General features: G+C 38.1%; 1 protein-coding gene across 2 annotated transcripts in view; it reads right to left on the minus strand.

The window, feature by feature from the left end:
• Positions 1–2,129: 2,129 nt before the first annotated feature.
• Positions 2,130–25,863, minus strand: part of ppp2r3b (protein phosphatase 2, regulatory subunit B'', beta) — a 149,626-nt gene continuing 125,892 nt past the window's right edge. For both annotated transcript variants that reach the window (XM_039744747.1, XM_039744748.1), the window contains 7 exons: positions 23,555–23,711; positions 20,264–20,312; positions 12,351–12,440; positions 7,609–7,784; positions 6,967–7,085; positions 6,753–6,859; positions 2,130–2,549 (listed from right to left, as the gene is read on the minus strand). In XM_039744747.1, coding sequence (XP_039600681.1) covers positions 2,405–2,549; positions 6,753–6,859; positions 6,967–7,085; positions 7,609–7,784; positions 12,351–12,440; positions 20,264–20,312; positions 23,555–23,711 — 843 coding nt within the window. In that variant the 3' untranslated portion in view covers positions 2,130–2,404. The remainder of the gene's footprint in view (positions 2,550–6,752; positions 6,860–6,966; positions 7,086–7,608; positions 7,785–12,350; positions 12,441–20,263; positions 20,313–23,554; positions 23,712–25,863) is intronic.

Below are 25,863 nucleotides of genomic sequence, written 5' to 3' on the forward strand. Positions count from 1 at the left end.
GCACGTTATGAAAATTTTCTAGTGTTCTAAAAATCTGATTTAAGAATACACAGTCTATTCCCTTTCACTACTCCACCTTCGGCTGCAAAATTCCACTCCATTCTGTAAGTGGTCTTCATCTGTTCTCCGCTTCTTAGAATATAAGAAGTTAGCAAGAAGACTCCAGGTTAGAGTTTGTTTTTTTTCCCTTGTGCCACCTCCTCTTAACCTTTTAGAGCACCTATAAAAACATGCAGAGAGAGTATAATAACCAGACATTTTTGACAGTTCCATAAAAAAAAAAAAAGAAACATTCATACTTGCCTGGTATGTTCAGAGTTCGCTGACTTAGGCTATTACTAGGCCGTTTCTTGATGGTGTTGTTTACCTTACGCTTTGCATGAGGAGTACAACAGCTGCTGGTAAATCTCCCCTCTCGCCAGGATACCTCTTCTCCTCTCATTGCTGCACACCATTGTTTGATCTGAATGACCCTGAACTGATTCCTGCCTCCTATCATACGGTATAATTAATTTCTTTGCCTCTCTTCCTTCATTCAGGTTACCGCTGATTCCTACAGTCAGATCCACTGCAGCAAATGGGACTCACTAGCTCATAAATACAGGTCAATTGTACATATTAGGAGGACACATTCCAGTCGGGGAAAGGCATGGCGGTAGAGCTGCTCCATCTCAGTGAGGAGACAAAGATTTGCATCTGAAGTATTGCTTGTGTGGAGTTTGAAGGTTCTTCCCATGTCAGCAGGATCTCCAGCTTCCTCCCACAATTCAAAGACATGGAATTTAGGTGGACTGGTGCTGCTAAAGTGGCCCTACGATGGACCTGCACCCTGTCTAAGGATTGTTCCTGCCTTGTCCCCAATTCTTGATGGAACAAGCTCCAGCTGCACTAGATGAGTGCATTAAGAAGCAAGAGTGAACACCCCATCTACTGACTAAGGTCTTTCTACCTACTAAACAGATTATTGAAACTTCCTGTCTTGCTGTTGTACAGTGACCTTTACTAGCAGGTTTGTCTTTTTGAAGCTGAGCACTCTATATTTTGGGCTTAAATCCAGATGCCAATTATGGAATCTCTTATAGAAGATTTAAATATGCAATAAAGAGCTGGCTGGACTCTTAAGAGGAGAGTTCAGCCACCAGTAACTTGGATGTCTCTGTCGATGATGTATGCTTCATGACACAGAAACTATTTTATCCCATTGTCTTTTCTACACTTATTTCAGATACTCAACATAATCACAAGTGTGCCTCACAACCCCTTTCATTTTTACTTTATTTGCATAAACTAAACATAAAATATATTGAATGGCTCCCTCCCACAGACAATATATGGCATATAGTGTTCTCTATTAAGTGTAACTACTGTATTAAAGTTTTTTTGAAGAAAAAAGGAATTGATAAGCATAGCCAAATACAGTTTATTTTAAAATATGTTTAGCTATATCAAAATCCTTTATTAACATATAATAATAAAGTACTGCATATAGAAAAAAAAATCTAAAATAAATGAAAATTTAACAATAGCATAGGAATACGACACAAACGTAAAATTACATATTTACATCACATAATTTTTCAAGTCTTCAACAATGAAGAAGGAATTTAGACATTTTTTAAAATCATACCAAAGCTCACTGATAATTTGTTTTTTTAGGGCAATAAACACTTGCAATCTGTTTCAAGGCACATCAAGTGGGATCAAAAAATCATCAAATCGGAGTAAGTAAGCACCAACGTCCATTTAACATTTGAGACAATCCTGGTTTAAACTTTACCTGAAAGAAGGTATTGTGAACATTTGATTTAATATATGAGGAATGTTTACTTGGATTTTTAGAGCATAAAAACATTACATTTAGTGTACATTTCAAGTGTATTTTACAATCTAAGTGTTTTAAAATTCAGTGCACAATACAAGACATTTACAGCTAAAACATTTTACTAGTGTAATCTGAAAAAGCTAATCTGTGTACAAACACTTATAGGTTCTCTCTCACACGCACACACACACAAACAACAATAAATAAATTAAAACACAAACAGGCACGTTTGGTTATAAAGGAAAAACATCAAAAAAAAAACAAAACAAAACAGATCTATTGATCCATTAACTCATTCAGTAAAAAAAAAATCTACAGGAAATTTTGTGATGACCAGCACTATAACAAGATCAAAAAGGAATCCTACAAATATTGAATTTTAATTCATGTGTATCATTAACAGCCATCTTCATATAAATGGCTACAGCTTTTTAAAAATGGTTCTGGTGTTTTCATAACGCATGGGGAATGTCACCTCAGTGAGATAACATTAACAATATATTATGGCTTTATCTAGAATCAGTGCTCACTTTAATATTTTGACTGCAGGCCAGCTGCAAAAGTATTTCAACATTTTAATAATTATTCAAAGTCATCTTCATATTCATATTCGTCTACATCAACAGCTGAGGGAGAGTTTGGTATTTCAAAGAAGGTTTTCTTGTTGGTTCTCAAACTGAACTCTTGATAGATCTGTTGGTTAACTGAGTCGAAGTCGTTGTCATACCTAAAATACCAAAACAAACAAACAAACCAATCATTACAGCGCAGCATTCCAGTCGGCCTAATATAAGCATTCTACAGTGTGTGTGTATATATATATATATATATATATATATATATATATATATAGCAAAATACCCGAGCTTGGCAACAGAGAAGTAAAAAGAAAAGGAAACATTTTAATAATAACGTAACATGATTGACAATGTTGTTTTGTCATTGTCATGAGTGTTGCTGGCATATATATATATATATATATATATATATATATATATATATATATATATATATATATATATATATATATCATACATACATACACACACACAGTGGCTTGCAAAAGTATTGGGCCCCCTTGAACTTTTCCACATTTTGTCACATTACAGCCACAAACATGGATCAATTTCATTGGAATTCCACGTGAAAGACCAATACAAAGTGGTGTACACGTGAGAAGTGGAACGAAAATCATACATGATTCCAAACATTTTTTACAAATAAATAACTGCAAAGTGGGGTGTGCATAATTATTCAGCCCCCTTTGGTCTGAGTGCAGTCAGTTGCCAATAGACATTGCTTGATGAGTGCTAATGACTAAATAGAGTGCACCTGTGTGTAATCTAATGTCAGTACAAATACAGCTGCTCTGTGACGGCCTCGGTTGTCTAAGAGAATATTGGGAGCAACAACACCATGAAGTCCAAAGAACACACCAGACAGGTCAGGGATAAAGTTATTGAGAAATTTAAAGCAGGCTTAGGCTACAAAAAGATTTCCAAAGCCTTGAACATCCCACGGAGCACTGTTCAAGCGATCATTCAGAAATGGAAGGAGTATGGCACAACTGTAAACCTACCAAGACAAGGCCGTCCACCTAAACTCACAGGCCGAACAAGGAGAGCGCTGATCAGAAATGCAGCCAAGAGGCCCATGGTGACTCTGGACGAGCTGCAGAGATCTACAGTTTAGGTGGGGGAATCTGTCCATAGGACAACTATTAGTCGTGCACTGCACAAAGTTGGCCTTTATGGAAGAGTGGCAAGAAGAAAGCCATTGTTAACAGAAAACCATAAGGAGTCCCGTTTGCAGTTTGCCACAAGCCATGTGGGGGACATGTGAGCAAACATGTGGAAGAAGGTGCTCTGGTCATTTGAGACCAAAATGGAACTTTTTTGGCCAAAATGCAAAACGCTATGTGTGGCGGAAAACTAACACTGCACATCACTCTGAACACACCATCCCCACTGTCAAATATGGTGGTGGCAGCATCATGCTCTGGGGATGTTTCTCTGCAGCAGGGAGAGGGAACCTGGTCAGAGTTGATGGGAAGATGGATGGAGCCAAATACAGGGCAATCTTGGAAGAAAACCTCTTGGAGGATGCAAAAGACTTGAGACTGGGGCGGAGGTTCACCTTCCAGCAGGACAACGACCCTAAACATAAAGCAAGGGCAACAATGGAATGGTTTAAAACAAAACATATCCATGTGTTAGAATGGCCCAGTCAAAGTCCAGATCTAAATCCAATCGAGAATCTGAGGCAAGATCTGAAAACTGCTGTTCACAAACGCTGTCCATCTAATCTGACTGCGCTGGAGCTGTTTTACAAAGAAGAATGGGCAAGGATTTCAGTCTCTAGATGTGCAAAGCTGGTAGAGACATACCCTAAAAGACTGGCAGCTGTAATTGCAGCAAAAGGTGGTTCTACAAAGTATTGACTCAGGGGGCTGAATAATTACGCACACCCCACTTTTCAGTTATTTATTTGTAAAAATTGTTTGGAATCATGTATGATTTTCGTTCCACTTCTAACGTGTACACCACTTTGTATTGGTCTTTCACGTGGAATTCCAATAAAATTGATTCATGTTTGTGGCTGTAATGTGACAAAATGTGGAAAAGTTCAAGGGGGCCGAATACTTTTGGAAGCCACTGTGTGTGTCTGTGTATATATATATATATGATGTACACACACACGCATACATACATACATACATACATACATGTGTACATATATACACACACACACACACACACACACACAACATATACCAAACAGGCAAATAAATTGATTTTGTGAATATATAAAGTCGGCGTCAGAATATATAAAGTCAAAACTTGAATATATAAAGTCAAAACTTGAATATATAGAGTCATCGCTGGAATATATAAAGTGAAAACTTGAATATATAAAGTCAGCGTTAGAATATATAAAGTCAAAGTCAAAATCTATTGATTGAAACGACTCTGAACTGAACTAATTGAACAAAAACGTATTCAGAAAAATAAATTAAAAAAACACTGTTTGGTTAATGTTTTGAAAATGATGCATGTGCCCTGCCCAGGATTGGTTCCTGCCTTGCGCCCAGTGTTGGCTGGGATTGGCTCCAGCAGACCCCTGTGACCCTGTGGTCAGATTCAACGGGTTAGGAAATGGATGGATATTCCAGCACTGACTTTATATATTCAAGATTTGACTTTATATATTCCAGCGCTGACTTTATATATTCCAACGCTGTCTTTATATACTCAACGCTGACTTTACATATTCAAGTTTTGACTTTATTTATTCTGACAGTGACTTTATATAATCAAGTTTTGACTTTATATAGTTAAATTTAATCATCATTGCATACATTTTTCTTCACCATAGAAATTGAAAGACTAAATCCAACTTCCATTCCTAACAAAGATACTTCTGGCGACTAAATAGAACCTATTTATATCCAAATTCGAGCTATTGAGCTGTCGCCTGCCTGTCTGAATAAGTCACCCTCGCTTCGCTGTTACTTTTTCCGTTCATTTAATCATGGCTAGTGGCGGAAAAATTATAAAATGGAAGGAGGATTACACCGAGTATGGCTTTACCAAAACAATTATTGATGGCGAATCGATTATTCATAAAGCTTCAATTGGTGATCTGTTTTTCTGTGTTAACCTCATATTTTTTGATAATTCTTCTCAAACCAAGGGGGTGCGAGGTTAAAATGAATCGGGAAGAGCTGATCAATGTAATCGGTGTACCAGGAAATCATGCATTGAGAGAAGTTCCCCTTTGCTTGGAATGCAAAGTGTGATTAAATGCGTGATTTTTTAACGCGTTATGGATCACATGCAACGAAGCTTCTCAGCTGTGCATGTGCTAAGAAAAGGAAAGATTTTAAAAATAACGTAACACGATTGTCAATGTAACCTTTTGTAAGTAGTGCCTGGAGGATTCAGTGTGGAGAAACTGTAGAGACAGCGTGTGTATTAACTTGTGGATTTTTCTGTGAGTATTTGATGGCAGCGTCACAAAGTCGCTTCCGTAACACTGCGTGCGTTAGCTGCGGAGCTCAGCTCAAAGCGAAATGAGGTGAATGGGAGAGGAGATGATGACGTGACTCCCCCATCCGCCTTAACTGTCAATCCCCCATAAACACAGACTCTCGGAATTTGCATAAGCACAGCCCTTCACGTGCAATTTTAACTTAGTTACACAGTGATCAAAACTCTCGTTTATATCCTGCGTCCTCTCATTAAACTTGTATCCCGCATTACCCGTGGGCATGACAAACGCCAGCGGCAGCCTGTCTATGAACTTAATTTAAACTTTAGGTTTACACCTTGCTTTCTTTCCAAGGTAGCAGCACTCATGAATATGGTAGTAAATGTCACTCGCTCGCTTCTTATTGTTTCGCTGCCTTCTCAATTGTATAATGCATGTTTTCTTCAGCGCTTTTTGGAGCTCTTCCTGGTTTTCTACGCACTGCGTTGACAGTCAGTTCATGTGATTACGTGGGAGGCATGATGATGTCACATGAAACTCCGCCCCCCATGGCTTTCGAGCTCAACTCCATTACAGTAAATGGAGAAAAATAGCTTCCAGTTATGACCATTACGCGTAGAATTTCAAAATGAAACCTGCCCAACTTTTGTAAGGAAGCTGTAAGGAATGAGCCTACCAGATTTTAGCCTTCTACCTACACGGGAACTTGGAGAATTAGTGATGAGTCAGTGAGTGAGTCAGTGAGTCAGTCAGTCAGTGAGGGCTTTGCCTTTTATTAGTATAGATTACATTATTTTGCTCATTAAAGCAAGTATTTCAGTGTTCTCTGTTAAAAGAGTTGTTCATTTTCTGCACATCCCTCAAAACAGAAAAAGTGAAGGAGGTTTACAGGAAGGCTAATAAAACTGTAGTACTAGCCAGGCATTAAGCTGACATTTACCCATCAGTTAACTGCTCATTTGCCACTTCTTCAGCTACTAGATTGTCATACTCCTCAGCAGCATACCGTTCCCAGTCAGTTATCTCTGGTCCATCAAGTTCATTTTCCTAAGTGAAGAACAATTACAGAAAAATGTTTTGCATTTTTAATTTAAACTGGAGGAATAAATAATCATTTTGTTTCCTGGTACTTATATTTGTATTTTTAAAATTACCCTTGAAACAGAGACTTGGTCTTTCTGTTCATGATCCAGATACTTCTCAATATTGAAAAAGGTGTCAAAAAATATGTAGGCTAACTTGCATTTCTTCAGATCATGAAGTGTAATTCTACCTGTGAACATACAGAATCATGAGAAGAGATGAATGACACCTTCTTTAACATGTTGTTTAAACATGTGTTTAGCATCTTTAACAACAAGCCCAAAGCTGCACACCTCCCTGTCTTATACTGAAAGTGGAGCCGTTTTACAAATTATAGAGCAATTTCTGATGAATTACTACAAATATACAGCACATGCAAATACACATTTTGTTTTTCCTGTTATTTAAGAATGAAAGCTGTAACATGGGAATAAAAAAAATCTTGGTCAGAATTATTGCCTATTAATGTTTTTGTATTTTCTATATTAAATCTCTTCCATTTAAAGTACTTTATGAAATAGTTCAACTCACACTGGGGTAATAAGTAAAGCCATAGTTACACAAAAGGAAAAAACCTAGAAAAAATTACCCGTCATACTGTATGTGATTATGCAAGTATTGTACATGTATACATACATTTTTTCATTATGGTATTGAGCTAACAGATCATGGCAGACTATAAATATATATATTTTTTTTTAACCAATAATTACCTTCATGTTCTGGTTTTACAAGATCTAGTATTTGGCACAGGCAGTCCTCAAACGGAAGAAACACTATTGCCATGTTTTCTAGCTTTTGGCATTGCTCTTCATAAAAATATTCCAACTCATACATAGACAACACTCCATCACCATCAAGATCCATACAGCGAAACCAGTATTCTATGCTACAGAAAAAAAAGGCACAAAATTCTATGGTTATGACACGGTTATCATCAGATTTACCTGTAATGCTTTCCAACTAAAACTTTCTAGATGTGTTCCTCTCATTATACATTTAATACAGTGCCCCCTAACAATTGGGACAAGAACACATTTTTCCTTGATTTACCCTTCTGCTCCACAGTTTAAACTTACAAATCAAACAAATCGGACATTGTAACTAAAGTGCACATTGCAGAGTTTCATTTAAGGGTATTTGCATACATTTTGGTCACACCAAATGAAAACACTTTTTCTACGTGGTCCCTCAGTTTCAGGCCACCACAGTGTTTGGGACAGTTGGCGTCACAGATGTTTGAGATTATTCGGGTGTGTTTCATTGTGAATTTCCCCTTAGGATTAATAAAGTATCTATCAATTCATTAGTGCAGTCATAAGATACTTAGGCTTGCTTCTACCCTTTGGAGTCTGTAGTTGCCACTGCTCAACATGAGTACAAGAGATGTACCAATGAAAGACAAAGAAGCCATTATGAGGCTGAAAAACAAGAATAAAACTATTAGAGACATCAATGAAACCTTAGGATTCCCTAAATCAACGGTCTGGAATATCATGAAGAAGAAAGAGCGCACTGGTGAGCTCAGTCCCTGCAAAGGGACTGGTAGGACAAGGAAGACATCTACTGCTGATGACTTAAGAATCCTCACTCTGGTAAAGAAAAAGTCCCAAACACCTGTCCTACAGATCAGAAACAGTCTTCAGGAGGCAGATGTGTGTATCAGGGACTACTAACCACAGATGATTTCATTAACAGAAATACAGAGGCCTTACTAGTTAGCTACAAAAACATGTCTGCATTAGAGTCTTGGTAGAACATCACCAGAGAGGATCCTCAGAACCTGGTGATGTCTATGAATTGCAGACTTTAAGCAGTCGTTGCATGAAAGGGATATGCGCCAAAGCACTAAACATGACTGCTTTAATATGCGTACCATTGCTACAGTATGCCCAAAATATTATGGTGCCATGAAATGAGGGGGGGACCACGTAGAAAAAATTGGTGTAATTGCTGCATGGTGTGACCAAAATGTATGCAAATATCCTTAAATTAAAATCATGTCTAGATTGAATGATTTGAAATTTAAGTTATGGAGCAGCACGTTAAATCAAGAAGAAATGTGTGTTTGTACCAAACATTACAGAGAGTACTGTACAGATCATATCAGAATGGATCACATCTAATTAAAATCACACTGATTGACATAAAGAACTTTATTTGTCCCAAAGTGGACATACAGCTTTTTAAGGAAGCTCAAGAAATATTATAAAAGAAAACAGAAAAGAAACACAGAGTTTCTGTAAAAGCCAGCTGACTGTAAAGTGCCTACAAGGATAAGGGCTATATAAAAATAAGTAATTTCCAATACCTGTACGCATACAGTATGCTAAAAAAAGTTCATTCCAGATATATTCAAATCATGAATAGTTGGTTCATAAACAAGGACTGGATTGCATATCTGGATAAATTACAACAAACCCGGATAGAAATGTATTTCTTAGCAGCCTACAAAATATGTGCTTTAACAGAATCAGGTATTGCTCATGACCTGTATTAGTGAACATTAATCAGGATGGCTTCTTACGGACAACAAAATGGCAGTACAGTACTACAGGAGAAATGTGTACCTACCTTTGAGTTGGTACACAAGTTAGACCCAGCATGGATGGTGTATTGAATTCTTTGTTAGAGTAAGATGCAACCAAAAAAATGAATGGTCAGAAAGTATATTCATAATACAACTGGGCTACTTGTATTTTGCAGCACACCATACCTCATTATAGAAAATGCTGAATCGTGTAAGCGTATATAAGCTTTCATCTGTATGAATGTCCCAAACACAAAAAAACTTGCAAGTAGTAACAGAAAAAAAAATTTAACACCTAAGAGAGGTCCTAAATTACTAAAAAAAACCTCATTATCTGACAGGAATTAAATCATATTCTTTAAAGTTTAAGGAATGCCCTTTTGCCCTGAAAGACGTGCATTGTGTATAAATCTATATTTTTAAACAACACTCCAGGGGCCTCATGTATAAACGGTGCGTACGCACAGAAATGTTGCTTAAGAACTTTTCCACGTTCAAATCACGATGTATAAAACCTACACTTGGCGTAAATCCACGCACTTTTCCATGGTACCTCATACCTTGTCGTACGCAAGTTCTCCGCTCGGTTTTGCAGACTGGCGGCACCCAGCATCAAAGCAGTGCTACTGTTCCTGTGTGGTTAAACCTTATTTTCCTGACACGGCTTTATAAATACACGGAAACTAACCGCATATTGTTTATTATTGTAACGCATCTGATTGTAATTAACTTGTAACAATATAATGGTCCAGGGAACAGCCATAGTATTCCGATAAAATAACTGCTTTAGCGTTGTTGCTCTCACTTCTCCTTCTTTCAGCTCCTCCCGTTAAGAGTTGCCACAGCGGATCATCTTTTTCCATATTACTCTCACTGCACTACTTGGAGTATTTATATCACTGTATCTAAGTGTGAATCACAGCAGCAGCTGATCAGAAAGAGCATTATCGGTATACAGCTTCAAGGACACGCTGTCTCAGCCACTGCAAAACGTTTTAAAGTCTTTCCTGTACGGACCTCGAGGTTCAGAAACAGTTTTATCCCAAGAACTTTAAATGCACTCAATCAGTCCATCAAGTGCTCCTTGTAGAACGGTTTGTACTTATAAGTACAATCACCCCACTGTAAACTTGCTCTACAGTTATAATATCGCACAACCTGAGCCACTTTATAAAGCACGTATTTACATTTGATGACAATATCATTTTTAAGGTGAAATGCAGCAAAATATGTTTATTAAATTATACAGATAAAACTTTAATTAAAACTTTAATAACTTCATTTAAATAATCTATATTCTTCACTGGGAGTGTCGTGAAGGTTGGAATAATTAAACATGTACTACGAAGATATTTCAATGTTCCTTAAACGTTTTGAAGAATTGGCGCTAAGCTTACAGTTGGCTTAACTTCTATTACAGAGCTGATTGTGTGGTGATCGGTTACTTGGGGAAAGAAAAGCAAGGACTGCAGTGGTGGCTACGCAAATATATTTTGAGTATAAAAAAGAAAGAGAAAATAACAACACAGCTAAAAACGCAGCAACAAATTTCGGCAAAACTTAAATGCTTGTGTCATGAGCACGAGGCGGCTATGCAGTGTCTGCAATGGACATGGCCATCCACCGTGCATGAGCTACCTTACTGACATTGGCGGGCGAAGGAGCCACCGATTCTTCCTAGAAGCCTAGAACCGCCCCTGAGTACAGCTGCAATAAATTATTTCATCGAAGTGAAACACCTTTAATAACGTGCTTTAACTCCTATCATCATAAAAATGATATCACGTATACATCTCAGTATTTTAGTTATTCAGAGAGCTGTAATATCACGAATTTAATGGATTCTGTGCCCAGTTGGAGGAGGAGAGCCGGTTTAAGAAGCAAGTAGTGATTCACACACATAGAGCACATAGAAGATCAAATACAAAACAAAGCATTTAACGTGCTACTTTAATTACGATGTGATTTGAGGAACTGGTTAATTAAACGATTTTAAGATGAAGTTTATGATGTTCTACTTTAATGACAAAATAAACTATGTGATTAAAGTGGAAATGTCGAGATTGAAGTTGACATTTCGTGCTTTTTCCCCCACTGTGAGCCTTTTCTCTGTACCCTAATAAGCTTTCATATAACACTGAGACAGTGGGCTACAACTCGCCTTTTCGCGGCGACTTTGATATGTGACTTCTTTTTTATTTCCGGCACTGTGCGATTTTGTGAATGTGAGCTTTCAAGTTTCTCCAACACGCTATGTCACTCGATCAACTTCCTTTTGTTGATTATACCACGGTTTATTTGAACAAATAGTATGTTTTTCCTTTGCCTCCACTTGGTATTCGCTAAAATTCTTATATTTTCCCCTGTGCTTTTCCCATTGTCTTTTCACAGAAGGCTGAGCTTAAGAGAGATTTATATTGATTTGCATATTCAAAGACGCGTAATTCTGGGAGGAGTTGGGGCGTTACTTTTTACGCTGATCGGGATTTATGTAGCGGAAGAACGTGGAAGTTGGAGTACGCACAGATTCCTGCATCTGGATTTTTCTGTGTGTAAGCACATTTTGGCTTCTGTGCTTATGCTATGTTATAGTGCGAGTTCTACGCACGGCGTTATACATGAGTCCCCAGGTCTTTCAATATCCACACCACTGTATGTATGAAAATTGTAATCTTGATAAAGCAGTGCCTTTTATGTCAATGTTTTAACTGCAGTAAAATGGCTTCACTAAAGCAGATTCAGTGTCAGCTGTGATATTTTATGATGAATTTGTTATCAGTAGTCTTTACTTATACATGAATATCACATGTATGGAAAGCTTTTTGCATTTAATGTGAATTAGTTACATCTGTAGAAAACATTCTTAATTTCAATATTGTATATATACGTTTTATGATTAAAAAGATTTTATTTGCCAGTTATTACCTTGTACTTGACTTTTTATCCTCTTCAGATATTAGAAACCAAACAAAGTCTGCGTAGCTCATTCTCCTTTCTTTCAGCATTTTTCTGTCCCTACAGTATGATAAATATACCAGCAAAAAAATTACCACATTATAGTAAAACATAAAAATGAAATGTACTTTAGCCACTTTTTTTTATCTATACCAGTCAAAATTAAGTTAAACATGTTGATCAAAAATGAAGTTTAAACTATACAAATAAAATGTTTTTAACAGTCTATCCATCCATCCATTTTCTTAACCACTTATGCATCTGAAGCCTATCCTGGCAATCTCTGGGCATAAGGTAGGAACAATCCTTGGGCAGGGTGAACCCACGCACACAAATGGGCCAATTTAGTATCATCACCAGTTCACTTAACCAGCAAGTGTTTGGATTGTGGAAGGAAACCCACATAAAAACACAGGTAGAACACGCAAATGCCATTCAAAAAGCCCGCAGGACACAAACCTCAGTCTCCCATCGTGCCCCCTATTTTTTTTTTTTTAACGATAATTTTGAATATAAAAGTATGAACTTTACAAAAACACATAATGCAACAAAGATAACGTTAACATTTATGCTCTCATGAGATACCAACTGCTGTCAATATTAAATACAGGGATTTGGGAAAACGAAAGCTAAAATAACTACATTTAGTGTATTATTTAATATTCCAACTCCTTTTTAAAGGGCTCACCTCGTAAAATTTCAAAATCCCTGATAGCCCTTCGAACAGGCACTCCTCAGAATTTGGTAGCCCAAAAAGAATTTAAGTAGCCGAATAAAAAGGAATTTCTTAATGTAGAAAGTTACACTCACCTAAAGGATTATTAGGAACACCTGTTCAATTTCTCATTAATGCAATTATCTAATCAACCAATCACATGGCAGTTGCTTCAATGCATTTAGGGGTGTGGTCCTGGTCAAGACAATCTCCTGAACTCCAAACTGAATGTCAGAATGGGAAAGAAAGGTGATTTAAGCAATTTTGAGCGTGGCATGGTTGTTGATGCCAGACGGGCCGGTCTGAGTATTTCACAATCTGCTCAGTTACTGGGATTTTCACGCACAACCATTTCTAGGGTTTACAAAGAATGGTGTGAAAAGGGAAAAACATCCAGTATGCAGCAGTCCTGTGGGCAAAAATGCCTTGTTGATGCTAGAGGTCAGAGGAGAATGGGCCGACTGATTCAAGCTGATAGAAGAGCAACTTTGACTGAAATAACCACTCGTTACAACCGAGGTATGCAGCAAAGCATTTGTGAAGCCACAACACGCACAACCTTGAGGCGGATGGGCTACAACAGCAGAAGACCCCACTGGGTACCACTCATCTCCACTACAAATAGGAAAAAGAGGTTACAATTTGCACAAGCTCACCAAAATTGGACAGTTGAAGACTGAAAAAATGTTGCCTGGTCTGATGAGTTTCGATTTCTGATGAGACATTCAAATGGTCAGAATTTGGCGTAAACAGAATGAGAACATGGATCCATCATGCCTTGTTACCACTGTGCAGGCTGGTGGTGGTGGTGTAATGGTGTGGGGGATGTTTTCTTGGCACACTTTAGGCCCCTTAGTGCCAATTGGGCATCGTTTAAATGCCACGGGCTACCTGAGCATTGTTTCTGACCATGTCCATCCCTTCATGACCACCATGTACCCATCCTCTGATGGCTACTTCCAGCAGGATAATGCACCATGTCACAAAGCTCGAATCATTTCAAATTGGTTTCTTGAACATGACAATGAGTTCACTGTACTAAAATGGCCCCCACAGTCACCAGATCTCAACCCAATAGAGCATCTTTGGGATGTGGTGGAACGGGAGCTTTGTGCCCTGGATGTGCATCCCACAAATCTCCATCAACTGCAAGATGCTATCCTATCAATATGGGCCAACATTTTTAAAGAATGCTTTCAGCACCTTTTTGAATCAATGCCACGTAGAATTAAGGCAGTTCTGAAGGTGAAAGGGGGTCAAACACCGTATTAGTATGGTGTTCCTAATAATCCTTTAGGTGAGTGTATATATAGTCGAAAAATTAAAACCATTTATTTTCCAAACACAAGTGGCAACAATCATACATAAATTAAACCAACAATTAAGTAAGAATCGTCTACATCAATCAACATAAATATGCATTTGGTTCTAACTGAATGGAAACCTGTAGGAACATCATGATGAATTTAAACATGAATTAGTCGGTGTCAGATTCTGAGCCTGAGATTTCAACTGAAATCACATATGAGAGAGCGTCTCTCAACACTGGGGGCAAAGCTTCATTTGCTTCCTCCCTTGGCTTCTGTGCATTAGTCACCACTTCTCTGCTCTTTGATCTCGCTGGGGTGTTATGTTCCAAGTGTCTTGAACTTTTTCCAGAAAACACCCAGGAACTAAGTGCCTCGTCAGTGCAAAATGTGCATGAGGTCATTTAGTGTTTCAGACTGTAGAGCGGTACGGTATTTATGTTTTCACTCGGTTCTTGCAAGAAAATCTTCTCTCACAGATAGCTGTAGATGGACTAAGTGTCCACATTTATTTTACCAGTAACAGTATACAAGAGAGGTGTTCTAGATTCTCAGTGAGATGATCTCTGTATAAACAATCTAGCTTGATACCCAAGTGGTCTGAAAAAATTTTTTAGACCTGTCTGTTCTTGTGGAATTTCCTCCTTCTCTTCTTCATTTAGGAAAGTTGCAAAATGTGTCCCATTCATCTTCATCCCAATAATTTGCCAGTTCTTCTCTGGGGTGGGGAAGAGTGGAAGGGTCAAAAACTTTGAAACAAGAGAGAGATACCATCATCTTTCACTATGAACTTTGTTTATAAGGCTTTCTGTTATTCTCCTGCTTTTGCTCTCGGGCAGAGTATGCGTAATGTGGCGTTTTCCACTAACCGATTTGGTTGCAATATGTTTAAGTTGTCATACTGAAAATCAGTACTACACTTGGATAAGATGGTACTGTAGTCCAGCATGAAATGAAGGAAGCAAACAAATTTCCTGGTTTTCATCTTCGGCACCATCCCCTCCTTTGCTTTGACACCATCCTCTGACTTAACATCACCTCCTCTTGCCATATTCTCCATAAATACAATGGTGGGAGTGTAATTTTTTTCCCCACAGACATCTTGGTCTGCTTGGCCACCACCTTGTGAAATGAGCCACTTTCTCATTAAGCAGTTCACTTTGCTTCTTTTGAGAATAGTAGTACATCTTAGAGATGGATTTGAATATATCCCCAAACTTGACCAGGTACTCATAGCTTTTCACATTACCCAGTACTTCTAGTTCTAATTTGTGTGCCATACAGTGGGTTGTTATGATGTTGGCTATCCTCTGTGTCAGTCTCCCACCTTCTAACGTTTTCTCACTTATCATTACTGAAGCTCTATCAAAATTTGCACATACTACTATCTCCTTCCATGTCTCTTCACTGTTACCCATGGTGTCCAATGCCTCACCAGTAGCTTCTAAAGTACCTGCAGCAACTGTGCTCTTCACTGGCTGACATTTGATAATCGTGACATATCTACTTACATGATCGTACCCATAGCTGACATGAACAAACACCTGTTCTATGATTCCAGTGCCTGTGTTGCCATTTGCAAGAATTTATCTGACTCAATCTGATCTCTTGACGTTTGTGCTATTGCTCCAACAAATTCTCTGCATTTATGATTATTGTGATGAATTAAACCAAGATATACAGTACAGGCCAAAAGTTTGGACACACCTCATTCAATGTGTTTTCTTTATTTTCATGACCATTTACATTGGTAGATTCTCACTGAAGGCATCAAAACTATGAATGAACACATGTGGAGTTATGTACTTAACAAAAAAAGGTGAAAAAACTGAAAACATGTTTTATATTCTAGCTTCTTCAAAATAGCCACCCTTTGCTCTGATTACTGCTTTGCACACTCTTGGCATTCTCTCGATGAGCTTCAACAGGTAGTCACCTGAAATGGTTTTCACTTCACAGGTGTGCCTTATCAGGGTTATTTAGTGGAATTTCTTGCTTTATCAATGGGGTTGGGACCAGCAGTTGTGTTGTGCAGAAGTCAGGTTAGTTGGACGATCATTTATTTTTCAACAGGACAATGACCCCAAACACACCTCCAGGCTGTGTAAGGGCTATCTGACCAAGAAGGAGAGTGATGGAGTGCTGTAAATGGTCATGAAAATAAAGAAAACACATTGAATGAGGAGGTGTGTCCAAACTTTTGGCCTGTACTGTAGGCCATTTGCAGCTTTAAGTTTGCAAAGGCTGTTACATATTGCTAATGGTAGTTCACCTTTGGTAATGTGGTATGCTGTTCTGAAGAGTTGTGTCAAGACCTCACGTTGTGCTTTGTTTATTTCTAATATGTTCTTTGCTATTGGCGTTTCTTTAGGGAAAGAACCTGCAGAATGGGCAGTACTTGTCATGCACAGAATTGTCATGCTCTCCGATAGGGCCCTTCCTAAAATTATTGCTTCCAGGAATAAAAGCGCTCTTTGAGTCAGAAATTGTGAGAAATTGACAATACATCTTAAAGAACATTGTTTCATGTAGCTTATCATGTTCCGGCCACAGAAACTCTTTTCTCCAAGGAAACCAAAAAGTTACACTTTCCTTTTGCAGCATTGTCGGATATTTCCGAATTAAACTTTCGTGTGAGCACCAAAAGGTTTTGTGTACGCATGAAAAACTGTAAAGGACTTTTTTTGTTTGCCCATGTCCCTTTAGGGGCTCCATAATATCAATTAGCAACAGTAAATAAATTAAGCAAGAAATAACTCCTTTACAGGGAGTTGTAGCAATGCACCAGTCGTGTTTGCCAAACATCATATTGTAATGATCTAGCTGGAGATTCAGAGGGTCATGTAGGTGGACAGCAACTAAGCACTGTGCTTTCAGAAGGAGGAGTGTAGTATGCAAATGAAATGTCTCAGCAAGAGGGAGGTCCTCGGAAAAATGGAGGAAGGCGAACAAGAGACAGGATGGAGTGTGGAAGGTGCTGGAACTGAAGTGCCCTGTCTCGGCATTGATGAGAGAGTGGGGGAGCAAAGACTATGCGGGAGAGCCACGTTCAAGTGCTGGAAACTGATGAGCCTATATTAATTGCATTCCATCTAAACTCCCACTGTTCTGGTTTTGGGAGACACAAACTTTTTAATAGTAATTGAACTTGTTTATGTCCTTCACATGCTCATCTTCCACTTCAGTGTTACGGCACGGAAGCATCCCACTCTTTTGATCTCATTCCCCTCTACTTGCTCTTTTATTCTGCACTGTTCCCTCACACCGTTATTTGTTGATTTTAGCTCCTCATTTAATACCATCATCTCCTCCAATCTGGTAAATAAACTCAGATATGCTCCCATCCAAATAAATGGGGCTGAGGTGATGTGTGTTTCCAGCTTCAAATTCCTGGGCATCCACATGTCCAAGGATCTTTCTCGGACAATAAACACTTCCAGTCTGGTTAAAAAAGTGCAACAACAACTTTACTTTCTGAGGATGCTAAAGAAAGTGTGCCTGTCTCCTCAGATTCTTTTATGGCTGCTCTGTTGACAGCATATCAAGGAGGCGCTACAGCAGTCTTCAGTCACGGAGCAGCAGGCTCAGGAACAGTTTCTTTCATAACACAATCACGAATTCTAAACTATCAAGACTTACCACTCAATAGCTAAACTTTCTAAATATCAATAACTTCTGACTGTACTCTGTGTATATTTTAACCTGTTTACATACATCTATTCTGGATATAAAATATTTAATATCTATATTTATTCATACCATGTACCTGTAGCACTGACCAGTACTCACATATTTTTTAAATATACAGTGCATCCAGAAAGTATTCACAGCGCATCACTTTTTCCACATTTTGTTATGTTACAGCCTTATTCCAAAATGGATTAAATTCATTTTTTTCCTCAGAATTCTACACACAACACCCCATAATGACAACGTGAAATAAGTTTACTTGAGGTTTTTGCACATTTATTAAAAATAAAAAAACGGAGAAATCACATGTACATAAGTATTCACAGCCTTTGCTCAATACTTTGTCGATGAACCTTTGGCAGCAATTACAGCCTCAAGTCTTTTTGAATATGATGCCACAAGCTTGGCACACCTATCCTTGGCCAGTTTCGCCCATTCCTCTTTGCAGCACCTCTCAAGCTCCATCAGGTTGGATGGGAAGCGTCGGTGCACAGCCATTTTAAGATCTCTCCAGAGATGTTCAATCGGATTCAAGTCTGAGCTTTGGCTGGGCCACTCAAGGACATTCACAGAGTTGTTCTGAAGCCACTCCTTTGATATATTGGCTGTGTGCTTAGGGTCGTTGTCCTGCTGAAAGATGAACCATCGCCCCAGTCTGAGGTCAAGAGCGCTCTGGAGCAGGTTTTCATCCAGGATGTCTCTGTACATTGCTGCAGTCATCTTTCCCTTTATCCTGACTAGTCTCCCAGTTCCTGCCGCTGAAAAACATCCCCACAGCATGATGCTGCCACCACCAAGCTTCACTGTAGGGATGGTATTGGCCTGGTGATGAGCAGTGCATGGTTTCCTCCAAACGTGACGCCTGGCATTCACACCAAAGAGTTCAATCTTTGTCTCATCAGACCAGAGAATTTTGTTTCTCGTGGTCTGAGAGTCCTTCAGGTGCCTTTTGGCAAACTCCAGGCAGGCTGCCATGTGACTTTTACTAAGGAGTGACTTCCGTCTGGCCACTGTACCATATAGGCCTGATTGGTGGATTGCCGCAGAAATGGTTGTCCTTCTGGACGGTTCTCCACTCTCCACAGAGGACCTCTGGAGCTCTGACAGAGTGACCATCGGGTTCTTGGTCACCTCCCTGAATAAGGCCCTTCTCCCCCGATCACTCAGTTTAGATGGCCGGCCAACTCTAGGAAGAGTCCTGGTGGTTTCGAACTTCTTTCACTTACGGATGATGGAGGCCACTGTGCTCATTGGGACCTTCAAAGCAGCAGAAATTTTTCTGTAACCTTCCCCAGATTTGTGCCTCGAGACAATTCTGTCTCGGAGGTCTACAGACAATTCCTTTGTCTTCATGCTTCATGCTTGGACCTTTTAGACGGGTGTGTGCTCATGTCCAATCAACTGACATGAACTGTCAACTGTGGGACCTTATATAGACACAGTGGTGTGAAAAATTATTTGGTGTGTGCCTTTCCAAATCATGTCCAATCAACTGAATTTACCACAACTGTGGTGTGGACTCCAATTAAGCTGCAGAAACATCTCAAGGATGATCAAAGGGGAAACAGGATGCACTAAAGGTTATAAAGAGCTCAATTTTGAGCTTCATGGCAAAGGCTGTGAATACTTATGTACATGTGCTTTCTCAGCTCATCTTTTTTATTTTTAATAAATTTGCAAAAACCTCAAGTAAACTTTTTCATGTTGTCATTATGGGGTGTTGTGTGTAGAATTGAGGAAAAGAAAAACAAAAGAATTTAATGAACATTTTGGAATAAGGCTGTAACATAACAAAATGTGGAAAAAGTGATGCGCTGTGAATACTTTCTGAATGCACTGTATACTGTATATCTATATAAACACACACACACACACTCTTCCTTTAATATACTACCACCTTCAAATATCATATAGATAAATATTATCATTTATATGATACCTTACTGCAACTTACTGTTTTATTGCACTTTAATGTACTATTTGCAGCCACTGTCTATTGCACCTTACTCTACTATTTGCACTTTCTGGTTAGATGCTGAACTTTCATTGTACCTGTACAATGACAAAGTTTAATCTAATCTACTCTAATCTAGCAATGGTAATGGAGCACAGTTCACAATGAGTTACAGTGACAGAGAAAACAGATGTAATGAATCATATTTGTTGCTTACCTAGTGACAGCACCAGAGAATATTCGTTCAATTATTTTATTGGACAGTGCTTGAAAAGAAAAGAGAAAGGATTAAAATTATATCAAATTGAGGGCATAAATGAAGGCTTGATCATAAACTTAACTACCTTTAACTAAGAAAGAGCCATTCTTTTTATTAACGAGTTGAAGTAATAGCTTACGTTAATAATTACTGTTATAGTTAACTTTAAAATATCATTAAAACATACAAACTGATATTCAGAAGACCAACTAGAGTTAAGTATTAAGTCCTTCATCTAACAATCATATTCAAATTCTAATTCCCACCTTAAAAGAGACTTCAAGAGTGGAAACAGTGAAAGTTGTGGTTAAAGACCAGCATTTGAGCATGATCACCATTTTCTATATAAACTTTAGTTGACAATGGCATTAATAATGGAATACCATATGCTGGTAAATTTGAAACTGTCAATGTTGTGTACCTTCTATGAATAAGGAAGATCAATTATCATTAGGCTGTATAAGTGTGACTGATAGCAGAACTTCCTGTATTTATGTGTTATCTGCAACTATACCAAACTATCAGTGAATGTAGAACCATTGAATTATTGGCATTTGTTAACCTGCAAATGGTGATCTTTTCATAACTAGCCATGCTAGCTGACTCAGTCTAAAGTCTCAAAAAACATGTGTTTGCAAACTAATTATGAAAGTTAATATTAGGCCACACCCCACTTTGCTTCTCATCTCTGAAGAAGTTGCTTTTTATTTATTGCACCTTTCTGTTCTATCGATGAGTTATTGCTGGGCCCAGATTTTTTTTTAAGTAAAGACCTGTTAATATAAATAGGAAGACAGGAAAGGGTACAATAATTTAGATAAGATATTAATTATAATAACACTGCTTCTGCTATGAAGTGCTAAGTGAAAACAATGTTGATAGATTTAGCTTTTAACTCTGTTGGCAAATTTTATACTTCTAGTATTCTTTGCAGTGTAATGAGAGAGACATCATCTGCTAAGGTTGGAAGAAGAATATTACAGCATGTGGGCAGACAAGTCAGATAAATCACCCTGCTTTAAAGACATTTATTTATGAAATAAATTAAAATGTGCATTATATGAACCACAAACTAAAGTGATTAACTGCAGCAAATGCTCTTGGAAAGATTCAGGATACAAAAACACAGTGCAAATACCCCATCAGCTAAACAGATACAAGTATCTCACAACCCGTGGGCTCGGAATTCTGTGTAATTAAAGTTAAGCCCAAGTCAGACTAAGGGTGACACTTAACACTAGAATCCTGGCCCACCTTAAATCCCTTTGCACCTCTCCATCAGCGACTTTTTTTTGTAAATGTGTCAATCAGCACAAGCAGCCTGCAGTCCCACACACCAAATCAACGGAATTCAACTCAGGCAAAAAGTCCTCCCAGCTGAAGCCAAGGCTCCTTATCTGCGTGTGAGCTGCCTGAAGTTGTATAGGGTAAAAAATGTATCATCATTTGGAATAGATACATTTCATGTGTGTTCTATGTCTACAATAATCTGTGTAAATGTAGGATGAAATACGAGGTAGGAATTGTTGAACACATAACTAAAAAAAGAAACCTTTTTCAGTAAACTGAGAACTGCTGACTTAAAATCAAGAGGTCCCTGGTCTGGTTCCGAGTGCGACCATTTTGAGTAGTGAGCTACTCTTATTGTTACTATTATAAAATAAAAACATACATTTGAATTGAGTCTGTAACAGCCGGTGTAAATTTATGGTACTTCTAAAAGTTAGCTTTTTTTTTTTTATTATTTTCTCAGTCACATTCACGCTCGCCCCATCTGACACTGCTGTTTTCAAATAAACACGTGCTATACCAGAGGTGAACTCAGATGAGGATGAGGGTTCTTTATCGGATACATACATACATACATACATATTTGAATGCTACATACCCTATACCACTCCAGGCAGTTCACATGCAGATAAGGAGCCTTGGCTTGAGCTGGGAGAACTTTTTGCCCCAACTGAGCTCCGTCAAGGAGGGCAATAGGAAGCAGGCTGCTTATTGCTTGTAATGATCGATAAGTTTTACAAAACAAAAGACACTAATGGAGAGGTGAGAAGGAATTTAAGGCGGGCCAGGGATTGAGTTTTTTCATAGGCTTCAGGGATTCTAGTGTTAATGACCTGTTTTACAGTGTTAAGCCTGATTAACACTCGGAACAGTATTCTGCTGCCATTTAGTGGATACAATAACATTAGGCTGCAAACAAATCATATCTGTGTGTTTTGCCACTCTAAGTTAATTCATCAATATTCATGAGTGTGACAAAGTCTTCAACCAAAACACAATTGCATATAAACAAGCAGCTGTAAAGGCAATTTTAGAACAATCATGCAATAGCAATGACAAAATGAATTAGTCAAATAGATAGTGAAACTGGTGCATAGGACACTATAAGAAAGAAGCCCAGTGATAACACTTTTGAATTTGGTTTTCTGAAGGTTCACCATTGTGCAAGTAGGTGAATGGCAAAGGGACAAAATAACTGCAATCTAATATACAAGAAATACATTTGCCCTTTAGGCACTGTTCGCAATGCAGCAACTGTCATTCCTTGCAGCAGAAATGAGACAGTCTCTAAGCCTTGCAATATGGTAGACTACAACATCACAAGGGGTGTGTTGCTCGTATAGATCAGACAAAGTGTGTAAAGAAACACAATTCTACTATCCAGATTGCAACATTGGGCTGTGTGTTGGTAACTGTTTTAAAGCAAGTCACACAAAGGAGATATACTAAATCTGCACAGGTACAGTAGTGGACATCAGACATACGTTTCCGGATGCATTTATGTAGGAAGTATTGATATTTACATGTTTCTGTTACAAGTAATACAACTTTTGACTCATTTTTCCGGGGGTAACGCTAAGGAGGTTAATAACTGAAAATTGTCATGGTGGCAATGGGGCCAGCATTGAATGATGAGTCAGTATATTACAGAGCATACTACACTTACAAACTAGCCACCGGAGGGGTTTGTCAAACAAGTCCAACTTTGTGCCGGTCCCAAGCTGGACAAACAGAGCTGGTCAGTGTCGGGAAGGGCATCCAGATGTAAAACTCAGCCTAAACTTTAATGATGTTATTACTTGCTATCCTGTTTTTCAATTAAATTAATGTTTGTATAGGCAGAGAATAGCCAACACTATACCTATGCACATAAAAATCTATTACATTAAAGGACGTCTTTTGTCCTTTATCTCAACTAATAAAACCCTTAGAGCGCTTAATGAAACATAAATGGCTTACCATGGTCATTGTGTCTGGCTAAATCCTTCTGATCAATGTATAGGTCATGGTCAGTATCAAGTTCCCAAAATTTGCAATATATAACATAAAAATGCTCATAGGAAAAATATTCAGTCAGTTGATTTATATCATCTTCCTCTTCAAGTAATGCTACAGCCTGTAAAAGATAATTAATTTTTTATTACATAGTAGGGGGTCCAACATTTATAATTACTAATTATCACCCTTAATCTTATAAATGTGATATTTCAATTCATAGAATTACAATGAAATAGCTATTGTGTGTTACCACCTCATATACTGTATTCTGTATGCATACAGTGTAGTAGAACCCTGCTTTAGCACTTAGCAAAAACTAAAAATATGAAATGCAGGATCAGTATTGTTTCAAATTTTTTTTAATTTTTACAGTAAACATAAGGTATAGTATTGATTAATAAGAAAAAGTTAGAGTCAATGTTTATGCAATGCAGTAAATACTGTAAATTACTCAGGATAACTTAATTACAAAACAAATCTTTAATATAACACAGACATTTTGTTAATGTTTGCTTAGAAACAAGTATTTATGAATAATCACCCAATCCCCTCTCAACATCCAAAAATGTTCAAGCACAGGAAATATTTTGAAGGCAATGTCAAATTCGGGCTCTGTTATATTAAGAAAGCATAAGTTGCAAGTGTATCTAATATATAAAGCTCAAAACCTGTGTTTGGGTGTGAAAATGTGTGTGTTCAGTATACAAATCCACACCATTGGACCAATCTCTGCCAAAATCTGCACAGCACAACTCCACCATAAGCAACTGAAAAAGTCTTTTTCTATCACAATCATTATGCACTTTTATCGTTTTCTTCATCTGTATGTATCCAAAGTGGCTATCTGTTTCTGTGTACCCATGTGTTCAATCCAACACAATCCATAACCCCGGTAAAATCATTTATACCCTGGATCATTTCTTGTAAGGATGATTAAACTGTCTCATGCCTGCCTGTCGTGTGAATAGTGGTGGTTAAGTTGTTGTGTGTCTTCGGGGCGAGCGCTCCCAGAATTCTCACCCCTGGCCACTCAGGACTACCAGTAGGACTGTTTAATTCATTTCTTAAGGAAGCTATTCCCAAGATTGTCATCATCATCTTTTATTCCATATCATTTTATCCATTTCTAATGCTTTGGAAACTGTGTTAAGGACATTGTTGTGAGTGTTTATTGTTTGGGCCTGATTGTTGTGTGTAATATTTATATCGCAGAAGGTGAGGGTTGTCTGATTTGTGTTGTTTATATTTGATTTTCCACTTAATATATTATTTAATCTTTTGTTTAAACTGTGACTCTGTCTGTGAGTGTGCACGGGTTGGGCCAAGGCTGGGTGCATTCCTGGAATCCCCACCAAAAAAATAAATAAATCACTGTCCTATCGACGATGTGAATCTGGGGCAGCACAAGACTGCTACAATATGATATCATATTCCATCCCACAAATGAGTGGTTTCAGGGGATCCTTAAAACGGGCAGACCAGACCAAAGAATTCCAACTTGTGTATCCACAGTGAGTGATCATTTTAAAGACAGCAAGCTGCCTAAAAGAGTGAGAAACCCTGGGCACATGGCATCTGCAAACACCACAGTGGCAAATACCGGTGCTCTTCTTATTGAAACTTTTCTCGCAACACACAGATCAGTCTTGCCTTCCCTCAGATACAGTGCACTCCTGTTAAACAAGCTACAATCAGAAATCTCATACATCCCCTGCTGCAAATACCTGCAGTGCCTGTGTTGCGAAACATGCTAGAATAAATTAAAAAGAGAAAAGTCACTGCTGGAGTGTGACCAGAAATTTCTGCAAATGTTTGGAGCCAATCAACAATGTTTATTCATATTGAAGATGTGCCCAGCCAATCGGTGATGGATGATATTATGGACTATCAACTCAGCCTATCCAGGTAACACAGCTAATTAAAAGTAAAACCACCAAATAAAATGTCAAATACAAGATTAAGAAGTTACTATAAATATAACCTAAGAGTTATGTTGCATAGACATGTAAAAGCATTAAATGTTACAATTTTAGAATGCATTGAAGTCATGAGGCATTTAGAAGGTAACAGTTTTTTTTTTTACATGTTGTTGTCATTGCATCCTTTTTATATGCTGCTAGAATATGCATACAGCTCCAACAAATCAAAAAGATGGTCACTGTTGACATCAATTTTAAGCTTCACCTTTGATAATGATGGGGCAGTAAATGGAATGCATTAATCAATGCTTCTTGTGATTAGCATATTACAGCAGCTGTAATTGTAATCAT

This window comes from Polypterus senegalus, chromosome 2 (genome assembly GCF_016835505.1).
Source record: "Polypterus senegalus isolate Bchr_013 chromosome 2, ASM1683550v1, whole genome shotgun sequence".
In the NCBI taxonomy this organism is placed as follows: Eukaryota; Metazoa; Chordata; class Cladistia; order Polypteriformes; family Polypteridae; genus Polypterus; species Polypterus senegalus.